Source organism: Centruroides vittatus, unplaced genomic scaffold, assembly GCF_030686945.1.
Source record: "Centruroides vittatus isolate TY-2023 unplaced genomic scaffold, ASM3068694v2 contig_10, whole genome shotgun sequence".
Classification (NCBI taxonomy): domain Eukaryota; kingdom Metazoa; phylum Arthropoda; class Arachnida; order Scorpiones; family Buthidae; genus Centruroides; species Centruroides vittatus.
The window spans coordinates 3,810,634-3,838,318 of NW_027120658.1; the positions used below are offsets into that span (position 1 = coordinate 3,810,634).

At 27.6% G+C, this 27,685-nt stretch overlaps 1 protein-coding gene across 5 annotated transcripts in view; it reads right to left on the reverse strand.

The window, feature by feature from the left end:
* LOC136975514 (soluble guanylate cyclase 88E-like) overlaps positions 1 to 27,685 on the reverse strand; it is a 42,869-nt gene that overhangs the window by 8,609 nt on the left and 6,575 nt on the right. For 2 of the 5 annotated variants that reach the window (XM_067270679.1, XM_067270616.1), the window contains exon 2: positions 350 to 967. In XM_067270679.1, coding sequence (XP_067126780.1) covers positions 350 to 967 — 618 coding nt within the window. Of the gene's footprint in view, positions 1 to 349; positions 968 to 3,155; positions 3,946 to 6,815; positions 7,519 to 12,883; positions 13,256 to 27,685 lie in introns of those variants that run through there. The other 3 variants (XM_067270810.1, XM_067270876.1, XM_067270748.1) reach the window with 3 other exon arrangements.

The following is a 27,685-nucleotide window of genomic DNA, read 5'->3' on the forward strand; positions in this document are numbered from 1 at the left end:
TATTCAAGAGATTAATTAAATTTTAAAAAAGAAGGAAAATTAAGCGCAATAATCAATTTTTAATTCGACTTTTAATGCGTAATTATTACTTAATTTCGAATTAATTAATTTAAATATAAATCTGTATAAATACGGAAGTAATTACGATTTATCAATTTCTACAAATTGCTTACATCAAAACACGATTTCAAATTAACAACGTAACAGTGGAGTAACATAAAAATACAATTTTCTAAAGAAATTTTTATTTTGCATCCCTCTTTTTATGACGTATTACAAGAACCGATTACATGTGTTACACGTAACACGTGACTAGAATTAATTAAAAAAATAATATATATATATTTACCGCCTTCCAAGTATAATCGATTAAAGGTCTGGTCAAATCGAACACTTGAGGGATCTTTCTTCCAATAATATTGGGCATCACAGCTTGAAGACTGTTACCGATTGTCCTGATGACCAGATGTTGATCGAATACAATACAAAAAGGGAAGATCTGTAGAAAGAGATAGGCCTTGACCGGTAACATGAAACTGTCCACACTGTGCACTTGATGCTTTTGCTCCGCTTGGAATGCTCTGTTATCAAAGGTCAACTGCATCATAACGTGTAAATTGTCTAAACTCGTGGTTATTCTCAATACTTCCACTTCAACTTTCGTATTATAGAAATGTCTACCCACTTCTTTAATCTGTCCAATGGTGTACCAAAGGAAACCCTTCCTGGTGCTTCGATAATGAAGTGTCAAACCGGTCGAAGTTTCGTTTTCACAGAAGAATGAAGGAGCTTTCATACGTGGATAACTGAATTTAAGATACTCGTGAAGATTATCCAAACCGTTAAGAAAATCCCGCATATAACGTCCAAGAACTGACAGAACTCGATCGTAACCGTATTGTCCTACATATGATACAAAATACACTCCCATTCCTTCCAGGAAGTCCCTTTCTGAGACGGACAAGACCTAAAAATAAATAAATAAATAATTTGTTGATATAAATATTAAATCATTTAAGTGTTAAGAAATGAAATTTTTGTAATGTTATTCGAGAAATTTAATTGTGTCGAAATTTTGATTATGTTTTAAGCCATAAAGCGAATTTTTTAAGACGTTAAAATTCCTAAAATTACGGCAGAAAATTGATTTAAAAATATTATAAAATTAATTTCTATTGGATAAATATTACAAAATTATCAAAAAATAACTGTATACAGATAATTACAGTTAAATTTTGAGCCTACACTTAAGTCAATAACAGTAAATTTCTCTTATCTCATATTAATTTTACGTACGTACAGTACGTTCTCTGTTGACACGGGATATTTAAAATATATATATATATATTTAATTGTTAATTCTCAATTTGAACCTTGGCATTGACGTATTTATAAAACGTGACAGGATTACACAAGAAATTGTGTGTTTCCTTCTCTTGTGTGTGTCTTTTCCCTTGACTAATTGGTGTGTTATCGCGTAAGTTATGTGCTCTAACGTGTGTAAACACGATTTGTTTTGACGTATTTTCGGTGTTAGTTTAGTGTTTTGGTTGTAAGAAACTGAAAACTTCTTAGTATTCTTGTGTATACAATTTCAAAATAACACTAGTTTAAAACACGTGGAAAATATCTATATATACAATAACACAGTCTGGTTATATTGTAGTGTAAAATAACTGTATAATCTAGTGTTATTACTACGTTAAATTATAAAAAACTGTTTTACACTGTTAACACCACATTAAATACGAATAAAAACTACCAAAATCACACGTAAAATCTGTTAAATTATATATTTAACTCCATTGTAATCTCTGCTGAGATTAAAATTTATCACTTTAAAGCAAATAAAATGAATTCTAGTGTACTTATATAATGTTAACATTGAATTTAAAGAAGAAAATAAAGTCTGATCAGTAGACTAAACTCATTTGTTTTGTTTATAACATAAAAACACTCTTTAATAATATATTATGATTTAAATATGATGTCAGATGTCATGTAACATCATCAATGATGAATCATGAAATCTAATCCCTTACCAGACATGATTTTTTCTATATTATTATATAAATATGATACATTCGAATATCTTCGTACATTAAATCAATTTACAAAATTACTATTGTAAAACACTATTTAAAAAAGAAACAACAACAATAATAAATTATACGCTAATTTGAAGCTAAAGTTTTAATGGACTTTAAGGTTAATGCTTTTTAAAAATTAATTTATAATCAACTTTATTATTTTTCATTTTATAACTCATCTCCCTACTCTCTTCCCTTCTTCAGTCTACACCCTTCAGGGCTCTACCCCCTAATTATAATTATAATTAGAGGTTAGAGCTCTTAATTGATAATTAATTTTAATTATAATTAAAGAGTAACAATGTTGATTTTATTTAAAAAATGATAAACTTATTTTTACGTTTTTCTATTAATTAATAAAATAAAGTATAAAAAGTCCTTAATTAAGGACTTACTTAGCCAGGAAGTTAGTTATAACTTTCAATTTCAATTAAAAATTACCTTTATTATTTATATTTACATAATTAAGATTATAAGTTATAGAATTACTGCGTTATTTACATAATTTAAAGAGAATATTATCGTAAATTATTATATAAATAAAATAAAGCCGTGTCTTGATATAGTGAACACCCGATATAGTGAACAATCCTATTCGTTCTTTGCTGCAGGAAACTCTTGATACAGTGAATAATTCGGCTTAGTCCTTTGCGTATTTGTTATATCGAGGGACAATTGTAACTTATAAAAGTAAATTAATTTAAGGATTTATTATAATTAACTTCAAGGACATTAAGAATAATATTTAAGAAAAATTTCCCAGTTTAATTTTATTTTTCACAGAAGATCGTTGATCAGTTCCTTGTTTAAACATATCAATTTCAAAACTGAAACTTCCAATAAAAATTAATTATAGTTCTGACGTAATAATACAATTGAAAAATTCGAATTTTTGAATTTTTAAATTTAAAATTTGACGTATTAAAGCGAAATTAAACGGGAAATCAAAACAAAAAACACTAGCTATGTGTTACTTCATAAACAACTTAACACTTATGTAAATTTAATTAAAACAAAAGTAAAATTTTAAAACTTAAATCAATAGTTATAAATATATAAACTTACACGTTCATCTTTAAACTCCTTTACAGTGTGTAGGACCTTAATATAATGTAAATTTTATGGGTAAGAAAGGATTTAGATACGAATTTGCAACAAATTTCAACAATAATAATTTCCCTCTCAGACCGAATAAAAGAAGTCCTAAATGTCACGAGTTTCTCCTGGGAAGTAAAACAGTTTGCCATGTGGTGAGTGCCGAAGGTCAACCATCCCGTAGTCTCGAGTCGATCTCGCACGAGACGCGAAAACATTAACGTCATACTAGACGGAAGAGAAGAACTTACACACCATCGTCAATAGATTTTTATACAATTTAAACGTTTTCTATAGAGCTTAAACACGTGTTTAGCTCGTGTTACTAAAGGGGGGTCTTGTGTTGCCAGTGTTGCGAATTTGCCATAGCTCCCCCACCCGAAAATGAAGCACGCTTTTAAGAAGTTCATTGAATTTTGTGTTACGAGGGAGGGGTGGCAATCAAATCCTTAGAAAGATCAATAGACCTACCACATGCAGTCACGATAAGAGGAAAAAAGCGGAACACAGGGTCTGCGGTAGACGGTGAGAAAGAGGTTTCGGCTGTGTTATAGTAAGATAGGATTACTAAGCACCAAATGTCAGCTGGTCATTTAGATTGTACCGAGAAATGAAAAGGAGTTCACATCCGATTCATGAGGAGAATCTTCCTTTTAATTCGCTTGTTTATCGGTAGCAACAAATAAATCTGCTCTTTAACACAACTTGACACTACAACTTGCTGCTTCCATTAATTTTAAGTGACTTAATGACCCTCCACCTTTCTTATCACTTCTTCTACTCCTCATTGTAATTTTCTGTATATTTTTCGAGCCGTACGACAAACTGAAACTTCCAATAAAAATTCATTTTTTTCTGACGTAATAATGCAATTCAAAAATTCAAATTTTCGAATTTTTAAATTTAAAACTTTGACATTTTTTGCCTTAAACTCCTTCAAAAAAATATTAAAAAATATTAAATTTTTAGTAAAATTTCGAGATTTTTGTAGCCTTTAACCAATTTTTAAATTGGTTTTTTATTCATTTTAATTTTTAAAATAATTGTTTTAAAGGTGTTATACTATTTGGCATTCGTGTCTTGCTCATTATTTTATATTAAATATGTATTTTTTAATATATTTTTTTAAATTAAAGAGTGAAATAAATCGTGTAAATTCAAATAAAATTTAATATTAATTAATTATCGAAGAAATTATTTTTAAAAAAAATAATAGAATTTCTGAATATTTCTTATATTCCTTTATAATATATAGAACTAATGTATGACATTCGTCTTACTTCCGGTGTCGAAAATCACGAAAAACATCGAATTGTAACTCTATCTCTTGGTCACGTGTCCACCTTTATAAATCCCCAGTGGAGGTCGACACACAGTTGAAGAGGGGACGAATTTTAATTTTTTTTTTTTTAATTCCTGGTCTTTTTCCCTAAGAATTTACACAGAAAAAAAAGGCACAAGGACGGTTGTTAATACACAGGATACGAAGAAAGGGTCAATGTAGATGGAGTAATATGACCTCCAGTTTTACCACTATCCTGAAGAAGATGAATGGTACTGTGATTTTTAGTTAGTTTTGTGGAATGTAGATGTGGTGATATGAGACATCACGTGAAATATTCCAGATATATATATATATATATGCTATGCCTTCATCTAATTTTCTTTTATAGTAATTATTCTGTGAGGAATTAACGTGGATGTTGTCACGTAAACTATTGGATTAGTCGGCTAATTTAACTGTATAAAAAAGTTAATTTTGTTTAATATTATATTTAAATATTAATTGTAATTAATTGCGAATTATTTAAAGATGATTTCCCATATTTTCTTCCATAGATTAGGGATATATTCTGTGTTATAAACGTGGAAGAAAATAGGGGAAATTATCTTAAATTATTCACAGTCTTAATGATTTAAACATTTAATTTTTATGTAAAATTAGTAAAATGGTTGCGATTGAAGCAATTTTTAGTTATTTTATTTAATTAATAAAAAGTAAAACTTGGAATAATGTTCGAGCCTAAAAAATGCTGCTTAAATTTGTAAAAAAAAGGTTATTTATTCGAATTTTTTGATTGATTTTAACATTTTTGTTAACATTAAAACATTTTCTCATATTTAAATTTCATATAATTAGACGTTTCATCGCAGGAAACAGTTGTCTCGAAGAGAAATAACACCCGCGAAACATTTGGTCGTGAGAAGTTCCTGATGTTCCTCCCGTCATGAAACACTTTTTTTTTTTTTTTTTTTAGTTTTCTTTCTTCCTCTTTATTTGAGTAAATCCGAGATAAAAAAGAAATCCGAAAAGAAAATTAACGAGAGATTCCTGTTCTCTTCGTATCATATCTACATTATCTCAATTATCGTCTAGGCTGTGAATGGTGATAAGGTAACTTAGTTTAATTTTGCTCACAGATTTATTTTATCAAATATATTAACGAGAAAAAACGCACTTAAACCTCTGAACAACGGACACTGACAGGTATAGTTAAAAATGACTGTTGTTTGGAGGTTTTTTGTATACAAATTTGTTTAAAAAAGAAGAAAGTTTTTGAGAAAATGGCCACTGTTGGGAGGTGGCCTTTATCAGAGGTTCGACTGTAATTATATAACATTTTGAATAAACTTAAGAAAATTTATCAAAATTTACATTGTTAATTTGAATTTTCTTAATTTAATTTTAATTAAGATTTTCTTCAATTTTTCTTCCCTCATATAACTAGTTTCATAAATACAGGTTATTATTGGTATTATTAGCGAGGTAAAGTCTACTCAATGGTCTGTGTTGAAGAAAGGATGAGAGTGATTGTGAGGAAGAGGATAAGACAGAGGAGGATGCTGAGCAAATGGGGAAAAAATAAATACGAAATTTGTTGAGAAATTTTTACGTAGTTGTGTTACTTAAGTAATAGCTTCATTGTAAGGATACAGTAGGACAGTATCAGTGGCGTATTCGGGATTTTGAGAATATGGCTGCTGCTCCAGGGAGATTGGGGCTACTAATGCATAATTTTTTTGCAGAATTACCTTAAAATTACTTTAGTTACCTAAAAGAAGCCATAAGATACGCGTTATTATATTTATTTTAATTTAAAGTAACAAAACTGGGTGATAGAGGGGGTGCTGCGTCACCCTGGATACGTCCCTGGACAGTAGAGTAGAAGGCAATACAACTCCTAAATGATATTTGCAAGCAGCACAAAGGATAAATTAAAGATTTTTAAAAATATTCTTGATATATAACAAACATTAACACAAGAAAATAAGCGAAATACTTTGTTTATCATAATAAACAACACGACAGATTACCCTTATCATTAAACAAAAATCTTCTTATCTTTTATCATAAATAACTCATAGAATAATGCGAGTAAATAAAACCATTCATAAAATATAAGATAATTCACTTAGAAATTTAATAAAAGTCGTCCCTTTTACACAGATTTCCACATTCCACAGCCCCCTCAATTCTTTATTACTTCTATTAATTAAAAATAGATAACCTCATTGGATTACACCTAATAAATTTTGCTGTTAGTCATCTCGAGAGTTCATTAAAGTTGGCAAAAGGAAGAAAATGGCCCCATTAACTTACAGAGAAAAAAAATTACCAACAACACTCACTAATGACGTACTAATTGAGGTGACAACGAAACACTTCTTTACATCGTAAATTCGAAATGGGATGTATTAACACACAGAACTGACGATAAACACTACACTATCTTGGGTGGGGTGTTGCAGGCTTGATTTTACACACCACAGAAACGTCTATAGATAGTTTGTTACTATATTTAGAAATGATAACCGACCTGTCACGTGCTCAATGTTTAGTTAGACATTATTTTTAAAGGTGTAATACTTTATATTATTTATTCTTACACGTAAACTTGTCAGCCATTTTTACCTTCACTGCTGATAAGAATCGAGGATTAATGATAATAATAATAATTTATTGATGGTAATAAAAGGTTTCCCCTTTTAGATATGGGGATTTTTTCCTGTAAAACTACTGATTACATTATTAAAATTCTAAAAATAAGTTTCCATTTTTCTCCTGTAAGAAGTCAAAGTTTTATCATTTCAATTCAATAAACGTCACTAAATCCCTTCTTATAAAAGGAAGGAAGTGTTAAAAATAGCACGTGTCTTTCTATGTCTTAATCATAATGACCCTTGAGAAGAAATAGTAAGGCCTTCAGCTATTTAAATCTATTGTGGCATAGGCCACATCCCAATGTTTATCTTTGTCAATATTACATGTTTGTTTCCAATAACGGAAGAAACGATTGCAGATCGTCGGGGAAGATATCTGAGAAAATATTTCAAAAACAAACATTTGCTATTTTTAGACACCCAAAATGTAATTACTTTTCTTTCTTTGTTATTCCTGTTTATTTGGATTGAAGTTTTACACGCCTAACCTCGATATAACGTAACATATTTAAGTGTTACTTGAACTGATACGCGCATGTTTACACCACTATAAATTAGGGAAAAGTATAATTTAAGGCCTCCTATTTCGTGAAAAGGAAAGGCCTACATGGAATAACTTAAGGCCACAAGTTGTAAGAGAAAGGCTTTTATATTCCAGTTAGGGCCTTAAGCTGTAGCATATGCCCCTTCTAAGACCCGAAGAAGAGGTACTTTTTAAATATTTAAAAAAAAAAAAAAAAAACACACATTAATTTCGATGCTATAAAGAATTATTTACCATTCGCAAGACGATAAATCTTCGATATTTTACATTGTGTATATAAGTTTAATGTTACGGTATCATTAGCCAAACCACGTTAGAATAAACAAGCTTATAAATTAGATTTATAGTTTATTGTCGATACAATTAAATCTGGGCTCAGACTTAACCCTTCCTGTCATCTGTCCAATTTCATTTTATGAAATGGTACCATCGACTGGAAGCAACGTCCACGTGATATCCCGTTTGATAATTTCTCTTACTCTGACGCTATCAGTTTCCTGTGCTTGCGCCTGCTTTGTTACGATAGCTTCAGATAAACTTCTGTACAACATCGATCGAATTTAATGCCTTTAAACCTCTTCTGAAAGTCACTAAACTCACAAAATACCACCCTTACTTATCGTAAGGTTCTAGTTACACGTACACTCTGCCATGACCTTGCTGCTTAATTGCCTCCATTAAAAAAAGTCCAACAATTAGCAAAATTAAGCAAAATTAACCCATAAGTTAACAGATTTCTTCTGTACGACATTAATTTACTTACTTAAGTATTAATTTACTGATTTTTTCATTAAATAAGCGTTTATACCTCAATTTAAATTGTGGCATATCTATGCAAACCCCTACAAAACAAGCCTTTATATGCTGCATAAAACTTACTGTATACAAGTTGTACACACACAGAAGATAGTAGGTAAGCTTAAATATTTCAAAACCTTACTTGTACCCTTACCTTATGTAAGGTTCAGTTTACATGTACACACTGTTATGACCTTGCTGCACGGTTATTTTCTCTAAAACATCGCATAAATTAAGTAAAATTCGGCGAAATTAATTTGTAAAATACGAAATGCCAGATTTTTTTATTGATAGTTTTCATTAAACAAACACTTAAACTGCACTCTTAGGTGAGTCATATCTATGCAAGCCTCTGTATAAACCAAACTTTTGTATGTTGCATAACTTAAGTATGGATGTTATAACTCATCTAAGATTGAGATTTGCACAAATAAATAAAACACTGAGCATTTATAACAAGATACGACGTTATAATTTCCTTATTTGATCACGGAGGGGAAGGATCACTACAATAATGCAAGGATTGATGTCATTACTGTTTAAATTAAACTAGTAACACGATAATTGCTTCCAACAATCGATTATTAAAATAATATATTGCTACATTTGATGGACGGTAATATATTTTTATAATATATTAAAATAAAATAATATAAATAATATTTTAATAAATGGACATAATATGTATTTTCTACGATATAATAACAATATTTTAAATAATATTTATTTAATTATAATTAAGCAAATAACAATTATAAATTAATTACTTTAATATAAACACATTCACAGATTAATTTCGATGAATTTAATTATAATTATAGTATAAAAAATACTCAAACATTAAGTGTGTTTCACAAACCCTTTAAAATTAAAAGGAATTTTTTTTCCAAATAAAACAATTATTATTTTTTATTTTAAAATTAAATTAATTATATTTTGCTAAATTTAATTTTTTTTAAATGTTAATTTAAATAAACAAGATAAGTTTTCTCAGAAAATGACTCTCTTCTCTTTATATAGGTGCAGCTAAACATTGACCTTATCTATCTGCAGATGTAAAAATTAAAGGGAAATTCTTGAGGAAACTAATTTATGAACCTGTTTTCTACAAATTTAAATACTTTAAGCGAGAATTTAAACTAAACATTAATTTATTACATAATTTTTTATCATTATTCTAGATAATTTCTATACATTCATGATGGAAATTAGTAGTTGATTATCTTGTAACATTCGAAAACAGTAAGTTTTATAATAAATTTTAAGAAATAATAATTACAAACCTACTTTACTAGTTAAATCATATATTTTTTTAATTAATTAAGCACTTTATTCCATTAAAAATTATATAAAATTGTTAATCATAGTGCAATCTTCTCTATGGCTATATGCAACTATTGAATCAACATTACTTAATTAATTTTAAGAAATAATAATTAAAAATCTAGTTTATTAATTAAATTACATATCTTTAAATTAAATATACATTATAATCCATTAGAAATTAAATAAAATTGATAATTATAGTGTGTTCCTCTGTATGACTGTAAGCACCTATTAGATAAACATAAGCCATGCCTTATACTTAAATAAGTTTAGATAATTATACATAAGCTTAAATTATGTTTAATTCTCATCAAATTACCTAATTTATTGAATCAAAAATTACATGTTGAGTTATAACAGGCGTAAACCTCTGTACATATTCATGACCCCAAAACCTACAAACAAAAGAATGGATACAAACAAGTTGGACAATATAGGTCACGTTTACCCTACTATATTTTAACTTCTGATGTAATATATACGTTTACTGAATAATATTTATAAATTAATAACATTCACAATAAATACTCCATTAGAAATTTAAATATTTACATATTTTATAAATGATTTCCTATAGATTAAGCAGGCATGAATGATTTTTTCCAGCAGGAATTGTAAGTTATTTTAATTAAAATAAACATTTTTAAACTGTGATAAATATGATCTAGTTTGATTCTTTACCCTATAATTTTATTATAAAATAAATTTTAATTTTTGTATTTATTATTTTTATTTATTATAAAAAATTTAATTCATTCCTAAGCACAGACTTTCTTCCTATGTTAATTTAGTTGAGTTAATTCCTATTTTAATATTAATTAATTGAGTTAATTCCTATTTTAATATTAATTAATTGAGTTTTATTTAATTTTAATTAATTTCTTAAATTAAAATTGCATTTTATAAAAAGAGATTTATTCTTCTTTTTTTAATAAAAAAAACTGAGGAATTTATTCCTAGATTTGAACTTTACCTTAATAAATTTGTTTAAAAATTTGAATATAAATTAATTCAGTTTTTTAGACACACAGACAAACATACAAACATACAAAAAATGGTAGAGCAAATAGTAAATATTTTAAAAAAATAATATGTTTATTAAATTTAATTAATAGTTAAAACAGGAATTAAATAATTCTAAATAAAATTTATTTTAATTGTAATGAAAATTTAATTAATTATAATTAATTACTTAATGATTAATTTTACATTTGAATAAATATATTTTTTTTTAAGCATAAAATTTTAGAAATTTTTCAGCTTTTTTAAATTTTATTTTAAATCTTATTTTAGTTAAATTTTATTTTAGAAATTTGTTTAAAATTTTAAAAATATATTAAAATTAATGAATTTTTATATTTTTAAGGCATAAAAATTTAAACACACAATATTTTTATGTTTAAAATTAATTAAAATAAAGAGAAATACTTATTTTAATTATAATTTCATCATAATTTTAAGCATGGAGATTTAAAATGACTAAAAAAAATTTATTAATTATTAAATTTAATTTTTTAAAGCATAAAAATTTAGAAAAATTTTTTTGTATGAATTTCTAGTTTAATTTTATTTTAAGCGCTTTATCGAGTTTAAAATCTTTGTATTTTTTTCCATAAAAAATAAATAAATAAAATAAAATGATTGCTTAAGAAATAATCTTAAGTTAGATAACAGAAAGGAAATTTCATTTCATGAATCATAATTTAAAATTTCATAGAAAATTTTCCTATATCGATTTATTTCCTGTTTTTATCTCTCTTCCATTTAAATCCCCTCTTGTTTATACAATGATAAGACTTTGTTTGCAATATTTTTGCTAAGAATTTTATTTTATCCAGATACTTTTACGTCACCAACCTTTACTATATAAAATGTATTTTATTTAAGGAAATGAATATTTATTAAGAGTCTTGTGCCAATAAAACTCTATAGAAATCCTTATATTTTAATTGAAATCAATAGTAAATCTCGATTGTCTAGTCTTTAGACCATTCTTCGATTCCCAATTTTTCAAAGTAAACCTAAATAAAAGGGCTTATAAATTAAGAATAAATTGTTCGATTTTTTTTATGCTGGAATTTGTTATAGGAGGTAATTTCGTGTTATATTAGGCTATATCACTGCAAATTTCTTGTAATAAGTAAATAAATAAATTTCTCTTGTTTAAGTATTTAATTGTATTTTTATTATGTTTTAAGACTTTTTATAAAAGAAAATATTCTTCTAAACAGGACACAGACTTGTAATATAACATGCCTTACTCTCCACCAAAATAATTCTACCATGTGGTCCTATGAGTTTATACTCATAAGACGAGGCCCTAAGCTGCAGCGTATTTATCTTATACGTAAATATGGCTAATCGATTCTTGGCCCACTTATTTATTTTAAAACAATTTTAAATCTTTATATTATAAATATTTAGTCTAAAATTCCAATTTTCTTAAAATATTTCAGATTTTGTACTTTAAACTATTCGTGGAATTTTCAGTAAAATTTTAATTTAAAATAATAATATTTAAATTCTAAAATTTATTTTATATTTTATAATAAGGAACGTCTGCATGTCTAGTCTATTTTATATATTTTACATGTCAAGAAAAATTAACCTATAAAGTTAGGAGAAAATTTTTTATAACTTGAATATTTTTAAAAAAATGAATCTGAAACACATTTCCGGAATTTTTAAAGATGATATTATGAAAGAAACTAGCCATATATCTTTAATGGAAGGTCTATACCTTCATTCACTCTTCAGGAAGTAAAGTAATCAGAAGATATCTTGGATATGGCCACATATAAAAATCTATTTTTCTTTACTTTTAAAAGATATTTTCAAATGTAAACAAAATTTGCATTATATAACATTAAAATTTCTATTTAAAAACATAATTTTTAGCATATAAATTGCGTAAATTAAGAATATAAGCTTATATATACATATAAGCTTATATATACGCGTGCTGCAAGTAAGTAAGCACAGATAGTGCATAAATTTCCATTGTTTGCTTTGGAAAAATCAAGTTAAATCGATAAAATTAAGTCTATTTTAAGCAAGATTAATTGTTATTACGTAATAAATTACTTACAAAATTCCCTCCATATAACTCAAGGTAGGAAGAATGATATTAAATTTCACATAAATTTTATGAAGTTCGGATTTCACAGTTGATTCTGATGCTGCGAAGAAAGGAAATCATGAGATTTTCCCTTTCTTTACGGCCAATGACCTCAGATCTGTGTTCCTTCTTATACGTAGTTAACTTTATATTACTTGGATATAAAGGATATGGACACAAAAAAAGAACTAGAGCAGGATGCTTTAACGCCTTCCGATATCAACCCCCATTTTTCTATCTATTAAGACAAATATCTTGCAGGAGACAATTTATTAAATCCGGATAATAAAAATATGTTGAATGACACCAGATGGCATAACTGGTTGCATTTCCGGTTTTCTAACAACCTTCGATAAAGTCGAAAAGTGCATTACTGAAGAAAGAAAAAAGCGTTTATGCGATGGTCTAACACGTAGTGACGCGTTATCCTATGGGCAAAGAGGGAATTACCCGGGTCCCTCACCGACAGGAAGCCCCAAAACAATCATTTATAAACTCATTACTTGTACTAAGGATATCGAAATTTAAATTTGGACCATATCTGGGTACCCTAGATTGCCGGTATGGTGCAGGCGCATGGTACATTGTCACAGCTCAGTTAAAAAACGAACGAGGAATTCGCGGGATTCTCTCAAAAATTCTCCCGAATAAAAATGTTTGAAGTCAATACTGTACATAGAGACTTTCTAATTTAAATTTGTCTGGGGCCCAATGAATATATAACGGCGCCACTGCTAACACGTCCTTATCGCGCCCGACAGTGGTACATCGTAGATTCATGAAGCCCCAGGAAAATTTCAATTAGAGGGCTTTCGTGTACAGTGTTGACTTCAAACATTTTTTCGGGGGAATATTTTGGGGAATCCCCGGTATCCTCGTTCTTTTTTAACACAGCCTTTGATGGGTTAAGTCCTGCGCCACACTAGCAATCTAGGGGGACCCTAGATTGCTAGTGTGGCGCAGGACTTAACTCACACTTAACCAGATTTGGCCCCAATTTAAATTTCGATATTCTTACTACAGTAATGAGTTTATAAAAGATTGCTTTGGGCCCACTGTTGGTGGGGCCCCAGGGAATAACCCGTAGTTTAAAGTCCCACTGTCACCCGAACATTAATTTCTTTAAATGCTGAGTCGGAATCGAATTTGGACACGTGGCACTCAGCTGCAATATATAAGAGCCTCGAAATACGAGACCCTTAGCTGTAGCTTGTTTAGTTTAATTTACGTATAAATCTGACTCTTCCTCACTCTTTCGGCGTTTAAGCATGGGCCAAAAGTGAACTTTTGTGTATTCAAGTTACAAAAAAGGGGCCCTAAATTTAACGCTTTACATCATATTTTAAGCCCTTCATCGATTTTATTTTCAGTTATTTTGAGCAAATAGAAAAACTTCATTAATTATTCATGATCCTGTTCGTATTGCCTATTAATTAAACAAAGGAAATTCATATTTTTTGCCAAATAATAAATATAACCAAAGACCTATTTATCCATTTGTTTTTTTTTAATCAAATGGATCATCCTTTAATAGAATATTGAATAATAAATAAGTAATGCACTTGTCCTATCAGAAAACGAACAAAAAGACTCCACCCTTGCTTGATAGAAAATTTACAGAAAATGTCAACAAAATATAATAAAATGTTTGAATTTTTAACAAATATATATATAAATTATAAAATAAGAACATGAAAAAAAATATTTAAAAAAAAATTTAAATAAATATATTCATTCGTTAATTTATAAACTTTTAATTCGTTTTGCTTCATTAAAGAGTAAGCAGAGCTTGACCATACTGTAATTTTTTTTATTTTTTAAATTCTTTTCTACTAAGAGGATCTTTTTAATGCCACCATAAGCCGAACGTACTTTAGTCGTGAATAAACACACAAAGAGGGCCCTTTTTTATGTAAATTATTGGCCAAAGCCCTAATTGGAGAAGGATCTGCTATTCGTAAATATTTCTAAGCAGATCCGAACCCGTCCCTCAGAACGAAAATATGCTTGAAAAATTAATTTGTATAATGTAAAGTTAATTTTTAAATAAAATTTCTTGTATTTAAAGTGATTTCAAAGGTTTAAATCCGTATTAAGTTAAGGACAAGCTTTCTATAGAACGAATTAAAATTTATAAAATTTCTAATTAATATTGACAATAAAAAATGTATTCAAAAAATAAGAACATTTTCTACTTTTCGATACAAGATAATTAATTTTTAAATAGTATTTATTGTAAATGTCATCAACAGATGTGTAAATATCGAAATCAGATTATCAAAGTTATTGAAAGGACAAAACAAAACAAGCTCAAGGCAAAAATGTACTGTATTAATTGTATCCAGAATGTATCATCATTCGTTATTATAGAATATAAAATTTCATGAAAGTTACACGATGATTTGAATTACAAACGATATAAAAAAAGTAATAAATAAATGTCATAGTTGAAATTGCCATAGTAATATGTAAAATTATACTAATGTCACCTCAGTTATAACGTTTTTTTCTTTTATGCTGTTATTATTATTGTTATGCCGCGTCGACATGATGATAAAAGTATGATTTGGCACCTAGGAAAATTTCAATTAGAGGGTCCGAAAAGTTCAATTAGAGTGTAATACGGTAACTGTGACATGGCATGGCACAGAAGACATCATATAAACACCACATTAACTACGGTATTACATTTTTTTTATTTTATATTATTAATACTGTAATTTTAACGAAAGCATTTTCAATTTTTTCGCTTGGAAAGAAACTGTAGAAAGTTTATCAAATTTTTGAAAATGTTATTCTTAAGATTTAAAAGATAAATTTTTATTGGTTAAGATGAAAACTTTCATTTGGAAGCTCAATGATTAACGAATATTTTGGGAACGAAATTATAGATGTTGGAGATAGGCAATAAGACACGCATGGAAACAGCTTGGCTGTCAATGTCTCCAAAGACTTCAACCAGATTAAATCCGTTCTCATTAGGGGTGGTGGGAATTGTTGCCTTCCAACTTCTTATCTGATAGATGCAATCAATCAAAGCATGACTTACTAGTGATCATATCTCATGTTAAACATTCTTCTCCGTTACGTTCGGTTATTTAGGATCCAAGTAATTTCTTAATTAAGATATTTCCCGAGTTATTTGTTAAATTAATTTAGTTGTTTTTACTTTAAGTCTTGCCTTTACACTCAATTTTAAACGTAGAAAATGATAAATTAAAGTTAACTGGATTAACATTCCCTCCTTTTATTGACTCGAAATTTCGAATTGTGTTTATATTTTATAAATAATTTAGAATAAAATTAAAGAAAATAAACTTCTGAATCATTTTATGGCTTTAATCTTACAAAAATGCTGAAAAAGAAAATTAAAATCAAGTATAATGCGCTAGTTATTTAATTAAATATAAACCTTGCAAGCTATAGCTTTAAGCGTAATTATTAATGCTATATTAATTAATTATAATTAAAAACAATTTTTAAACAGAGTAAAGCGTTAATTTGCGAGCTTTCGGTTCTTTTTAATGTGAATAAAATCACAAAAACTTCTATAAAATAACGTGTTAATTGTTTAATGTACATTAAAATACAGAGAGATTGGAAGAGTTACCACGTTCTAGTGATTTTTAATTAAAATAATTAATAAAAATTTCCAGAAAATTCATAAAATATATAAATTTTTAGTAAAAAAAAAATGCAGAATTTTTTCATATATAAGCATTTTTACACATTAAAGATCACTCCTTAATTAACAATTAAAGATTCCTTAATCGGCATTAAAGATCACAATATTAAAGGCGTAAAAACAAAGTTAAATTTTTTATTATTAAATATAATTTATAAAAAAATTGAATTTTTTAAAAGGAAAAAAAATTCTACTGAAATTTAACTCCTTAAATTTATATTTTTTTCGTCAGTTTGTTGAAAAATGTACGGAGATCAAATGTATTTGTTATAGTAGTGTTACAATACAAAGACTCATCTCATAACATTTAAAATAAAAAAATTAACTAAATAAACAAAGTGAGAAATATAATATTAAAGAAACAAAAATGAAGGCCAATCACCGACCAATATCAATAATTTAATGAATGATTTTTATACTTTACATGAGAATATTTAATATAAAATATAACAAAATTAAATATTTTTAATGAAAAAATATTATGTTTTTACTTTTACAACTTAATTACTTATTAAAAACCCTTTTAAATCACATTTTTATTCATTATAATTTCACTTATTTCACTACAAAACTCATTAATTAATATGGCTATAAAATTAATTGTAATTTATTATAAGGCTTTTAATTTTAAGGCTAAAATTATTTTAAGAAAAATATTTTTTGATCTACTTAAAGCACAATTTTTTAATTTAATTTATTTTTTTTTCTTTCGTTAACAGGAATTAAATTTTAGAAAGGAAATTATATTTTTTAACTTCCATTTATCAATTTTCTCTCATCCTTTTAAGAAGTTTCGTTTATTGTAATTATTGTTCAATTAATATATTCACTTAAGGTAAAAAAAAAAATTATTAATTATTCAATAAATCATAACTTTATGTGGTTAATCACAATAATGTGATAATTATAACTAATTTATGGATTACTTCATTAAACGTTTCCCGATTAAGTACGAGGAAATTTGTATTTGACAATAAAACCTGCCGAAAACGGAACCTGTATAAAACAAAAACCTGCCTAAATGAAAAAAGAAATTCTTCGAAACGGAACGATTTTCCATGTTAGAAAAAAGCCTGTTCAAAACGGAAATCTGCCAAAGAAGAAAAATATTCGGTACCGTGCGATTCCGTTTTACACAGGTTTCACTATATATGTATATAATTTAAAGGTTCCCTTTTGTGAAATTCTATAGCTATAATTGCTAGCAATAAACGATGATATCCTATATTCTAAATTATAACCGGATAAAGGACAGCTGGTAAACAGAAAATTTGTTATGTCATCATTAGGGAAATTTTATATCCACTTGCAAAATGTCAAAATATAATTTTTAATTATAATTATTTATTATAATAGCCAATAAAACAGGAGCTAACAAACCGAGATAAGACACTAGCCCTGTAATATACCCCTACTACTACCACTCTGTGTATCATTCTATAGGGATTAATTAAGAGATCAAATATAGGGATTAACTACCTAACAGAGCCTCTTTTATTCCTATAGAATTAAATTAGAGTTATAGGGTTAGGAGTTTAAACACTGTTTTAATTGTACAGACGAGGAAATATAGGGATTTATTCAGAAGTGGATTAATTAATTTCTTAAGTAACCCCCAAATTTCCTCTCCCGATAGGGTTTTAAGTTTACAAAGTTTTTAAGGTTTAAACCCTATAAACTTTAATCTTTAAAATTCTATAGGAGTAAAAGAGGCACTATTAAGGCATTAATTAAGAAAGGAATCATTACTTCTGTTCAATAACCCCTATATTTTTATATATTAATATCTTAATTAATCCTACAGTTTGATATGGGATTTTAATGACTAATTTAATATAGAGGTTAATATAGAGAGGTTGAACCCCTATATTATACTCTTCTTAATTGTTTTTAACGTTTAATTAACAATGCAACTTCCAATTTAATAATACAGTAAAACCTGTGTAAGCCGGACTCGCACAATACCGAATATATTTTTTACCTTTTGGCATGTTTTCATTTCATACAGGTTCCGTTTTAGACAGGTTTTAATGTATTAAGGACACGCTATTCTTTAGCAGAAAGCATACTTAATATGCGCATTATACACGAACTCTTTTCATAGTTAATATTCGTTGAACTCGTATATAATATTAAATAATGAGGGAGTGAGTTTACTCTCGAGATCGCCATATCTAGGAAATAATTCCGCATTAATCCAGCTTATAATAATTAAATATTAATTAGGAATCTGTCCCTAATACGTGACATTTGTAAAAATAATCCTCTCCCCGATATAATTAATAATTATTAACTGATCAATTATGGGAATTACTAAAGGGATTATTATAATTAAAATTATTGTTTAGTTAATTATTATAATTTGTTCAAACTAAAACAAAAATTATTTTATTTTTATTTTTAATTCAGTTATTAATTCTAATTTACCTTAATTACAATTAGAATTCTTTTATTCATTAAAAAAAAACTTTAAATTACTAGACAATTGCGAAAATACTATACGAGCGCTTCACATTAACAAGGACATTTTAAATAATCATAATAAAAACTGTGTAAAATTTAAAATAAATTGAAATTTATAAGTTATTTTTAATATTTTAATATAAATATTTAATCTAATTATTTTATTTTTTAATAAAATAGAGCATTAAAAGTGTGTCATATCTTCCTCCATTCTTTCTAAACTAAACGTAATGGGGGGAAAAATACCATTAAATTTAAAATATGGTTAAGTTTAAAGATTACTTTAATGCTTTTTAAACACAATAATATATTTTTTATTATTATTCTAGCATCATAAAGTTTACATTAACAAGATTTTGAGTACGACCTCTCTATAACCACCCCCTTTAAAAGTAATGGCGTAGAGATGCTTATCCTTCAGATATTAAGAATTAATGGTACTATTTTAAGATATTTTGATTTATAATTATAAATATAACGGTAAAATAAGTTTTATTTTAAGTTAAAATATGGTGGAGGCACATTTAAGTTCAACGTAACTGAAGCAGGAAACATAATAAAGTATATTTTTAAAATTTATCGTTTAATTTACGATCAATAAAAGACAAGGAAGAGTTTTAACGTTTCTTCTCGCCTTTCGAATATCAGTATAAATAGCCATTTCACTTCATGATTTTAAGATTTATTAGTATTAAATTTTAAAAAAATTAAATAAAAATTCCAGCAATCTGTTGCCTCACTTTCCCGGCTAAACTTTAAAATTGCGTGTAGCGCCATCTGTTATGATTTCTTTTTATTTAAAATGTCAAAAAGCTTAATTTTCAGGGTAGAGATGAGTTTTATAAAAATATTATAAGTGCTAATAATGAGTAAAATCTTCATGAACTCCGACCCCACTCGAGATGAGGCATATGATCTCCCTCTATCTTTTCACCCTCTCGACCTTTAACCCCCAAAACTGTGTAGCATCGGACCCTCTAATACAAAAATCTCTCTGTAAAATTTCAGAAACTTTAGACAAAAGGCGCGAGAGTTATTAAGCTTCAAAGTGTGCGAACAAAATCGTATCCCCTACACACACTAATAAACTAACATACAGATAAAGCCCCCCAAATTTTTAGTATTTCTGCACGTTTTAAGTCCAAAATGTCCAAATTTTGGGGGTCATTTTCGACAGATGGCCGCACTTTCTCTATGTTATATACAACACTGGGAGGTATGAATATTAAAAATTTTTCCCGCTAAACGGGTGTAGAACGTGGCTCTGAAATTATATAACGGGGTAAATTCGAAGGAATATTCTTCCCCTGTAGAAAAATAAACAAATCGAAGACAACAGGTGACGAGTGTGACGCATTAGAGTTTACAAATTTCGATATAAACATCTGTCTCGATGACATCACAACCGATCTTCTTGGGAAGGACGTAACAATCTGACGTCACGATTCTCGGTTGTAGCAGTCGGCTGGAAGAAAAAGATCCCCCTGATGTTGTATAAAATTACTTTTGATGACGTTTTCTTTGATGTTGCGTCAAAGAAAAGGACGAAAACGTCATAAAATACAAACCCTGTCTCCCTAATAACAAATTCCGCTTTTATCCCTTTAGTGACGATGACCTTATACGCGATAAATCTCCTCTCTTCAATGATAAGCGATGAATAATCTTGCATCACACCACATCAAAGAAGACACTGCTATCAACGACCAAAACATCAATACTTGATCGTTATTTACGATAAATGAATTATCTTAAATATGCTTTTTCCCTCGCCGATATTTACTTTAAAACTTATAAAGTGGGTTTGGAATCTTTTTTAAGTGGGTTTTTGGATAAATATTCCAAAATTAAACCCTATAAAACTACACAAAGATCACTTTTTTCACTATCTTTCTATAATACACGTGTATATGTTTACAAGAAATTACATCAAAGTAGTGGTTTAATTGATGAGAAAGTAAAGTTAATGCATAGAATTAACGTTTAAAACAGTTATTTTCGCATAAAAAATGGAGAAATTATGCAAAATTCTTCATATTATAAAGGAAGAGCATAAAATTTAGCATGAATTTAGTATAAAAACAGCTTTTATTACGGTGTTTTTTTTAGTGTAAGCTAGCCTTTGATGCGATTTTCTCTGATAAGAAAGTAAAGTTTATGCATCAGATTAACATTTAAAATGATTATTTTTGCATAAAAAATGGTGAAAATATACGAAATTTTTCATATTATAAAGGAAGAGCATAAAATTTAGTATAAAAATCCTAGAGTAACGCTTCTATTACGTAGTTTCCTTTTGATGTAAGCTAGCCTTTGATGGCGATTTTCTTTGATGAGAAAGTAATTTTCTTTATTATAAAATGAAATTATATTAAAAATCATTATGTATGTTTGCAACATAAAGTCACTTCACTTAAATAATTCATGGAAAGATGAAACATTGATCAGTCTTTGAACGTCTTGTACCGACGTATTCTCAGAATTTATTAAGTTGCATCCCTCGTAAATAAGATCTACGAACATAGGCTAATTTCATTTTGCAAGTGGGTCAAATGAACAAATAATAGTTATGGTGCCATCTAGTGAGTAGAAGAGGACTTTTATGAAAATTATAGGTCCTACTTTTCATAATAATATCCCATGTCATGCATCGTCTATATAAAGTTACAGAAAATTTGGCCATTTTAAGCCATCTTATCGAGTTAAAAACTGAATTAAATTCTACAAAATTTATAAATTTAATTATAATTACATGCCTTTTTGCATCTAATTACAATTATTTATAAAAAAAAAAAACACCTTTAACGAGCCTTTCTGTTTTCATCTTCATCTCAATGATGTTGAATAATGATGCTTGATAAGTGCTTAAATTATTCTTATTTTGATCAAATGAATAATTTTAATGAATAATTTAAGAGAAAATTTTAAAAATATTTTTAAAATTTAAAATATCCTCTATTTGCATTAAGAAAAATATTATTTTGATACAACGTTTCACTAAGTATCATATGTTACTGATCTATATTCGTATGCAAATACATGAAAAAAAAATTAAGTATAATTTTAATTAGGCCAAAGAAGAATAAATTTAAAACAATAATTTAATAATTTACTTAATTAAAATAAAATAAAATAATTAACTTAATTTTTAATTAATATTTTAGTTAACAAACACAGGACTTAGTAAGGGGGTGAAGTTTCATTCGCGAATCCTTTCATCCCTTACTAAGGCCCATAAAATTTTAAATAAAGCATAAATGAATTAAATTTTTAATTTTTAAGCTATTTTAACAAATTTTAAAACTAATAATTTATAAAAATTATTGATTTAAAGGCCCTTAAACTAATTTCTAGCGCTTAAAATGTGTATCAAAGAGCACCTCCGGTTGATAGATTTCATAAAGATAAATATCTAAAAATTAAATAAATATAATTATAATTATTAATTTAACTTTAAAGGAAATCTTGATTATAATTAATATTATTTAATTTTTAACTTTATTTCAGTCATAAAACATCATTAAATGGGGGAGTAAGTTAAAAAAAATGCGCAAATTTCTAATTTTTTCTCATTAAAAATATTTTTAGGACACGAAAATTAATTATTAAAGATTTTTAAGGTAGAAGTTAAAGAAATATATAAATATTTTAAATATAACTTTTTTTAAAGATTAATATATTAAATCGAACGTTTGTTTGTTGATCTTAAGCGTTTCCTCGTATAAAAAATTGTTAATTATAGATTACATGTAGGACTACTTGGAAGTAATTTTCTTTTCGTTGAAAAATACGGAAGATATCGGAAAAGGGTCGAGAAAATTAGAAAAAAATAATAAATAAAACGCCATTATTTTTATAATATGAAATTAAAATAATAATAATAATTACATTTTAAAAGTAAATTTAATATTCAATTTTTAAGTTTCTTCACAAAAAAATGTTAAAATTATGAAGAATTTTTTGCGATTTTTCCTTCAATAATCTTAAAATTCTTGAAATTTTCAACGAAAAAGTCAAATTTTTGAGCATATTTATGCAGTTTGATTCACAAATATTTAAAAATCAATGAGAATTTTCAAGAATTTTTGAATTTTTGCAAGAAAAATAGCAAAAAATCCTTGAAGTTTTCAATGAAAAACTCAATTTTTCCAACTTACTTATTTAAAAAAAATCTGGAAAAATTATGACGAATTTCTCTATGAAATTCTTCATAATTTTCAGAAGAATTTCTCTAAATATTTGATGAAATTCCATGACTTATTTAAAGGAAGAAAATCAGAAAAATCATTGAAATTTGTTTTCAAAAATCGAATTTTTCAACGTACTACCCACAAGAACTCTTAAAATTACGAATAATCTTTACAAATTCTACGAGATTTAAACAGGAAGGGGGAAAAACCCTCGAATTTTTGGAAGTTTTAGCGAAAATGCTGAAAACTTTCACACATTTATGCTGATTTTTATTTGGAAAATCCAATAGAAGACAGTGAAATTTTTCAGTTTGTCACATTTGTCGAGCATCCTAAATTATGATCATCGTATTCTTGGTATAAGTCACATCTGCCTCAACTATATGCAACACTACACGAATGTTCTTTGACCGCCCGATTAAACTGTAAGCATTTATGTCACACTTAATAAGGTTATGGTCGCCAATACCATCGAGTAACATTTATAATACCGTAAACACTGACATCATCAAGTTATTGACCCCCTCAACCGACGTCCCCCCGTATTAATTACTCATATATAAATTGTGGGGTGATTGACTTTCATTGTAAAAAAATATATAAGGTTTTCGAATAAATTAAGGTGTTTTTTTTAAATTTACAGCATAATTACGATTTTTTTATTGTAAAAATATTATTTTTTGTGTAATTTTTATGCTGGAAAATAATTAAATGCTATAAATAAAACTTTAAAGCCGGTGTATAGGGGCATAAATTTCCTTCTGTGTGTGATCACTTATAGTACATTAAGGAAAATGACGTTATTCTAAGGCAATTATACTTAGTGTTTTCAATAATAATGCATGTGAACAAATATTTTCTCACATCTTATGGCTGCTACGACGTAATTAATTGGCCTACTGTGCTACTTTTTTCCCATCGAATTTTCTTGTTTTCTTCTATTCATTACTCGAAAATTATTCTGTCAAAATTATTCTTTTACATTCCAATATTCAGGTTAAAATCTCTGATTTATTATTTATTTGTTTATTTATTTTAAATTTAATCTCCTAATACCCTAATTAACTCTAAATACAATTAAAATTTGCAAGTTAAACATTAAAATTTAAAGGGGTTTTAAGTAACTTAAACACGACTAAATGTAACCATACAATTAATTTTAAATACAATTAAATTTTCGCGAGTTTTTTGTAACATAAACATAATTAAAAGTAACCAGATAATCAATTTTATACAATTAAAATTGCAAGTTAAACCTTGAAATTTAAAGGGATTTTTTTTCATAGCATAAACATGATTAAATGTAATTAAAATTATCGTTTATTACAATTTAAATATTCGATTTTTTACATTTTATTTTTTAAAATTTGTACAAGAAATATTGCTTAATAAATGCAAATTTATTATATTTAATTTCATAATCAAATTTTAAAAAAATTAATGATATATAGTAATTGTCATGTTAATAAATTAATCGTAGTTAGTATTTTAAATCGTAATTATGCTATAGTCTTAAATATAACAACAGCAAAACCTGTATAAAGTGGAAAAAATTCCGCTTCCGGCTTACACGGGTTTTTATTGTAGGTATTTTTATGGCTTAATAACGAGCAAACCTGTGTAAAACGGAAAGTGATGATATCGGCAAGAATTTCTTCGTTTTCTTACGTTTCCATTTTATACAGATTCCGTTTAATAGAGGTTCCGTGTGCAGAGAAAGAAAAACTTGTGTAAAAATTCAATATCTTTGAAATGTACTTTATTTATTAATTAAGATTAATTGTAGTTACGCCGAAAAATTCCGCTTTACTCAGGTTGTTATACAATTAATAATTCCATAAGTCTTTCGTTTCCGCGTTAAACAGGTCTCCTGCTTGTAGTAATATTTTACAGTAAAAACTGTGTAAACCGGACTCGTACGGTACCGAATGTTTTTTCCGGTTTGGCAGGTTTCCGTTTTGAACAGGTTTTTTTTTTGTTTTGCTTTTGTTTTTTAACACAGAAAATCGCTGCGTTTCAAACAATTTTCCGTTTCAGACAAGTTTTACTGATTTTTAGCGATTTTATAGCTTAATTTATGTATAATTTTTGCCCATATTATTAATTATGTGCGTAATTTTTAATTACAAAAAAATGGCATTCAAATGATCAGTTAACAACTAAAGATTAAATCACATTTCTTTAGACACGTTTCTAACAATATTTTAAGCAGGAAAACTCTTAGTTACGATTTATATTCATGATTATAACAAGATTATTACAGAACGAAACGTGGTTAACCTTTTTGGGCTACCCTTCGTCACCGTTGGGGCATAAATTGATGGTACATATAAAATTTAATGTAAGAATATAAAAACTAAGAGTAACTTTTAGTTACTCTCTCATTCTACATAGCAAACGTAACGTTACGTTCGAAGAAATAAAACATTTTATTAAGATCGTTCGGAGAAATAAAGACAAAAATTACAGAAAAAACACAAGTCAAAACACAAAAAAAAACCTGTTATAAAATGTTATAAAAAAGTTAATAAAATAAGAGCCACGCTTTTTACAAATGAGGTTAATTCAACAATTTCAAATTACGATGTCTTTTTATAAAGGTTTATGTACCTCGAACCTCCAATAACGACCACCTCTAAACGGCGGCCATTTGTTTTTCAGAAGCGCTTCTTTTTTAACATATAAAAGGCCATTCCTTTCACTAAATAATACAAAAATGTGAGGCTCTAAGCTTAAACTTACAACGCAAGGCTCAAAACTTGGATTCATAACACGAGGTCCTAAACTATAGACTCACAACACTAGGTGTAAAGTATAGGCAAATAACACGAGACCCTAATTTGCAGCTTGTTTAGCTCGCGTGCAGGCCTGTCCTGGAGTATATCGTCGTGTAAAATGGGAATTTATCCTTATAAATAATTTATGAAACAAAATAAATGGGTTGTAATTTCTTATATAATCATTCAAGTAGATGCTAAAATATGTCTCTCGAAGATTTTTACAATGAAGTGGATCTATAAATAGTTTTTTTGTGCAAACTCCGAGCAATTCTTGGCAAAACTTACAATGATTTATTATGGCCGCGTGATAAATATATAAAAGATCTCAAGGGGCGAATTATGTCGTAATATAAAGTCTAATCATTTAAATAATAATATTTATTGTTGGATAAAGATGTTATTATCGGAATGATAAACTAAAATCTCATTCAAATTTAAGTTCTTTCTAGGAAAAAGTCGGCTTTAAAAGTTATTTTTAACGCTTAAAATTATAAAAATTATAAAATTTTCTTGATAAATCACCTTTTATACACTAAAAATACATTCTTAATGAGTAACAAACATGAATATTTATCCATTTTTCTCGGCTGTGAAACCTGTCCAAAGCGGAACCTGTATAAAACGGAAACCTGCCAAACCGGAAAAAATATTCAGTACAGTGCGATTCAGGCTTACACGGGTTTTGCAGTATTATGGAGAGAAAGTATGGCGATTGGTCAAAAAAATGATCCACGCCCCCAAAATTTTAAAATTTTTGGACTAGGTTACTTTGAAACGTTCAGAAATACAAAAAATTTAGGGATTTTAGTGTGTTTGCGTGGGGGTGGCACAATTTCATTCATCTACTTTAAATCTTAATAACTCCTGTGCCTTTTGTCGAAAGTTTCTGAAATTTTTCAGGGAGGTTCATGTATTAGGGGGGTCGATGCTATTAAAGTTCGGAGGTTAAAGGTCAAGGGAGTGGGGAGATACAGGGGGCTGACTTGACATATCTAGAGTGAGGTAGAACGTAAGATTTTACTCGTTATTGGCACTTACAACTTTTTATAAAACTCATCCCTACTCTCAAAATGAAACTTTTTGTCATTTTATAATAATTAATAATATAAAAATTTTTAAATAAAAATCTCCTAACAGATGACGCCACACGCAATTTTAACTTTTTATGCCGGGAAAGTTACGCAACTCGTTCCCTTGTTTTTTGTTTGTTTGTTTGTTTGTAGGAACGGGCATATAAAACTCCAAAAATGTCAAAGTTTTAACCCATAATTTTGAGGTGATTTGCTCTTGATTAATGCCCAAAATTACGTAGTTAACGGGTTTTTAACAGCAAAAATTCGCTTTGTAGATGACAAGGAACGGCATTTTTCTAATCGATAAGTATTGAATTTTAGAATAGAAAAGGGTTTATTTGTTCGATTGGCCTTGTATAAAGGGACACGAATGATAGGGGGTCCTTGGAGTTTCTTCTTCTTTAACGTTCCCTGGGGATCGAGTCTGCAATGGGATCGAGATGGATGGTTTCGGTTTACATTGAAGTCCGTCATGTGTGAACTTCATGACCTTTAGGGGTGACTATTTCAATGATAATGTTATATTAATTTACAAGACTAACTTAGTGATTTCCTATTACACTTAATGAATCGATTAATAT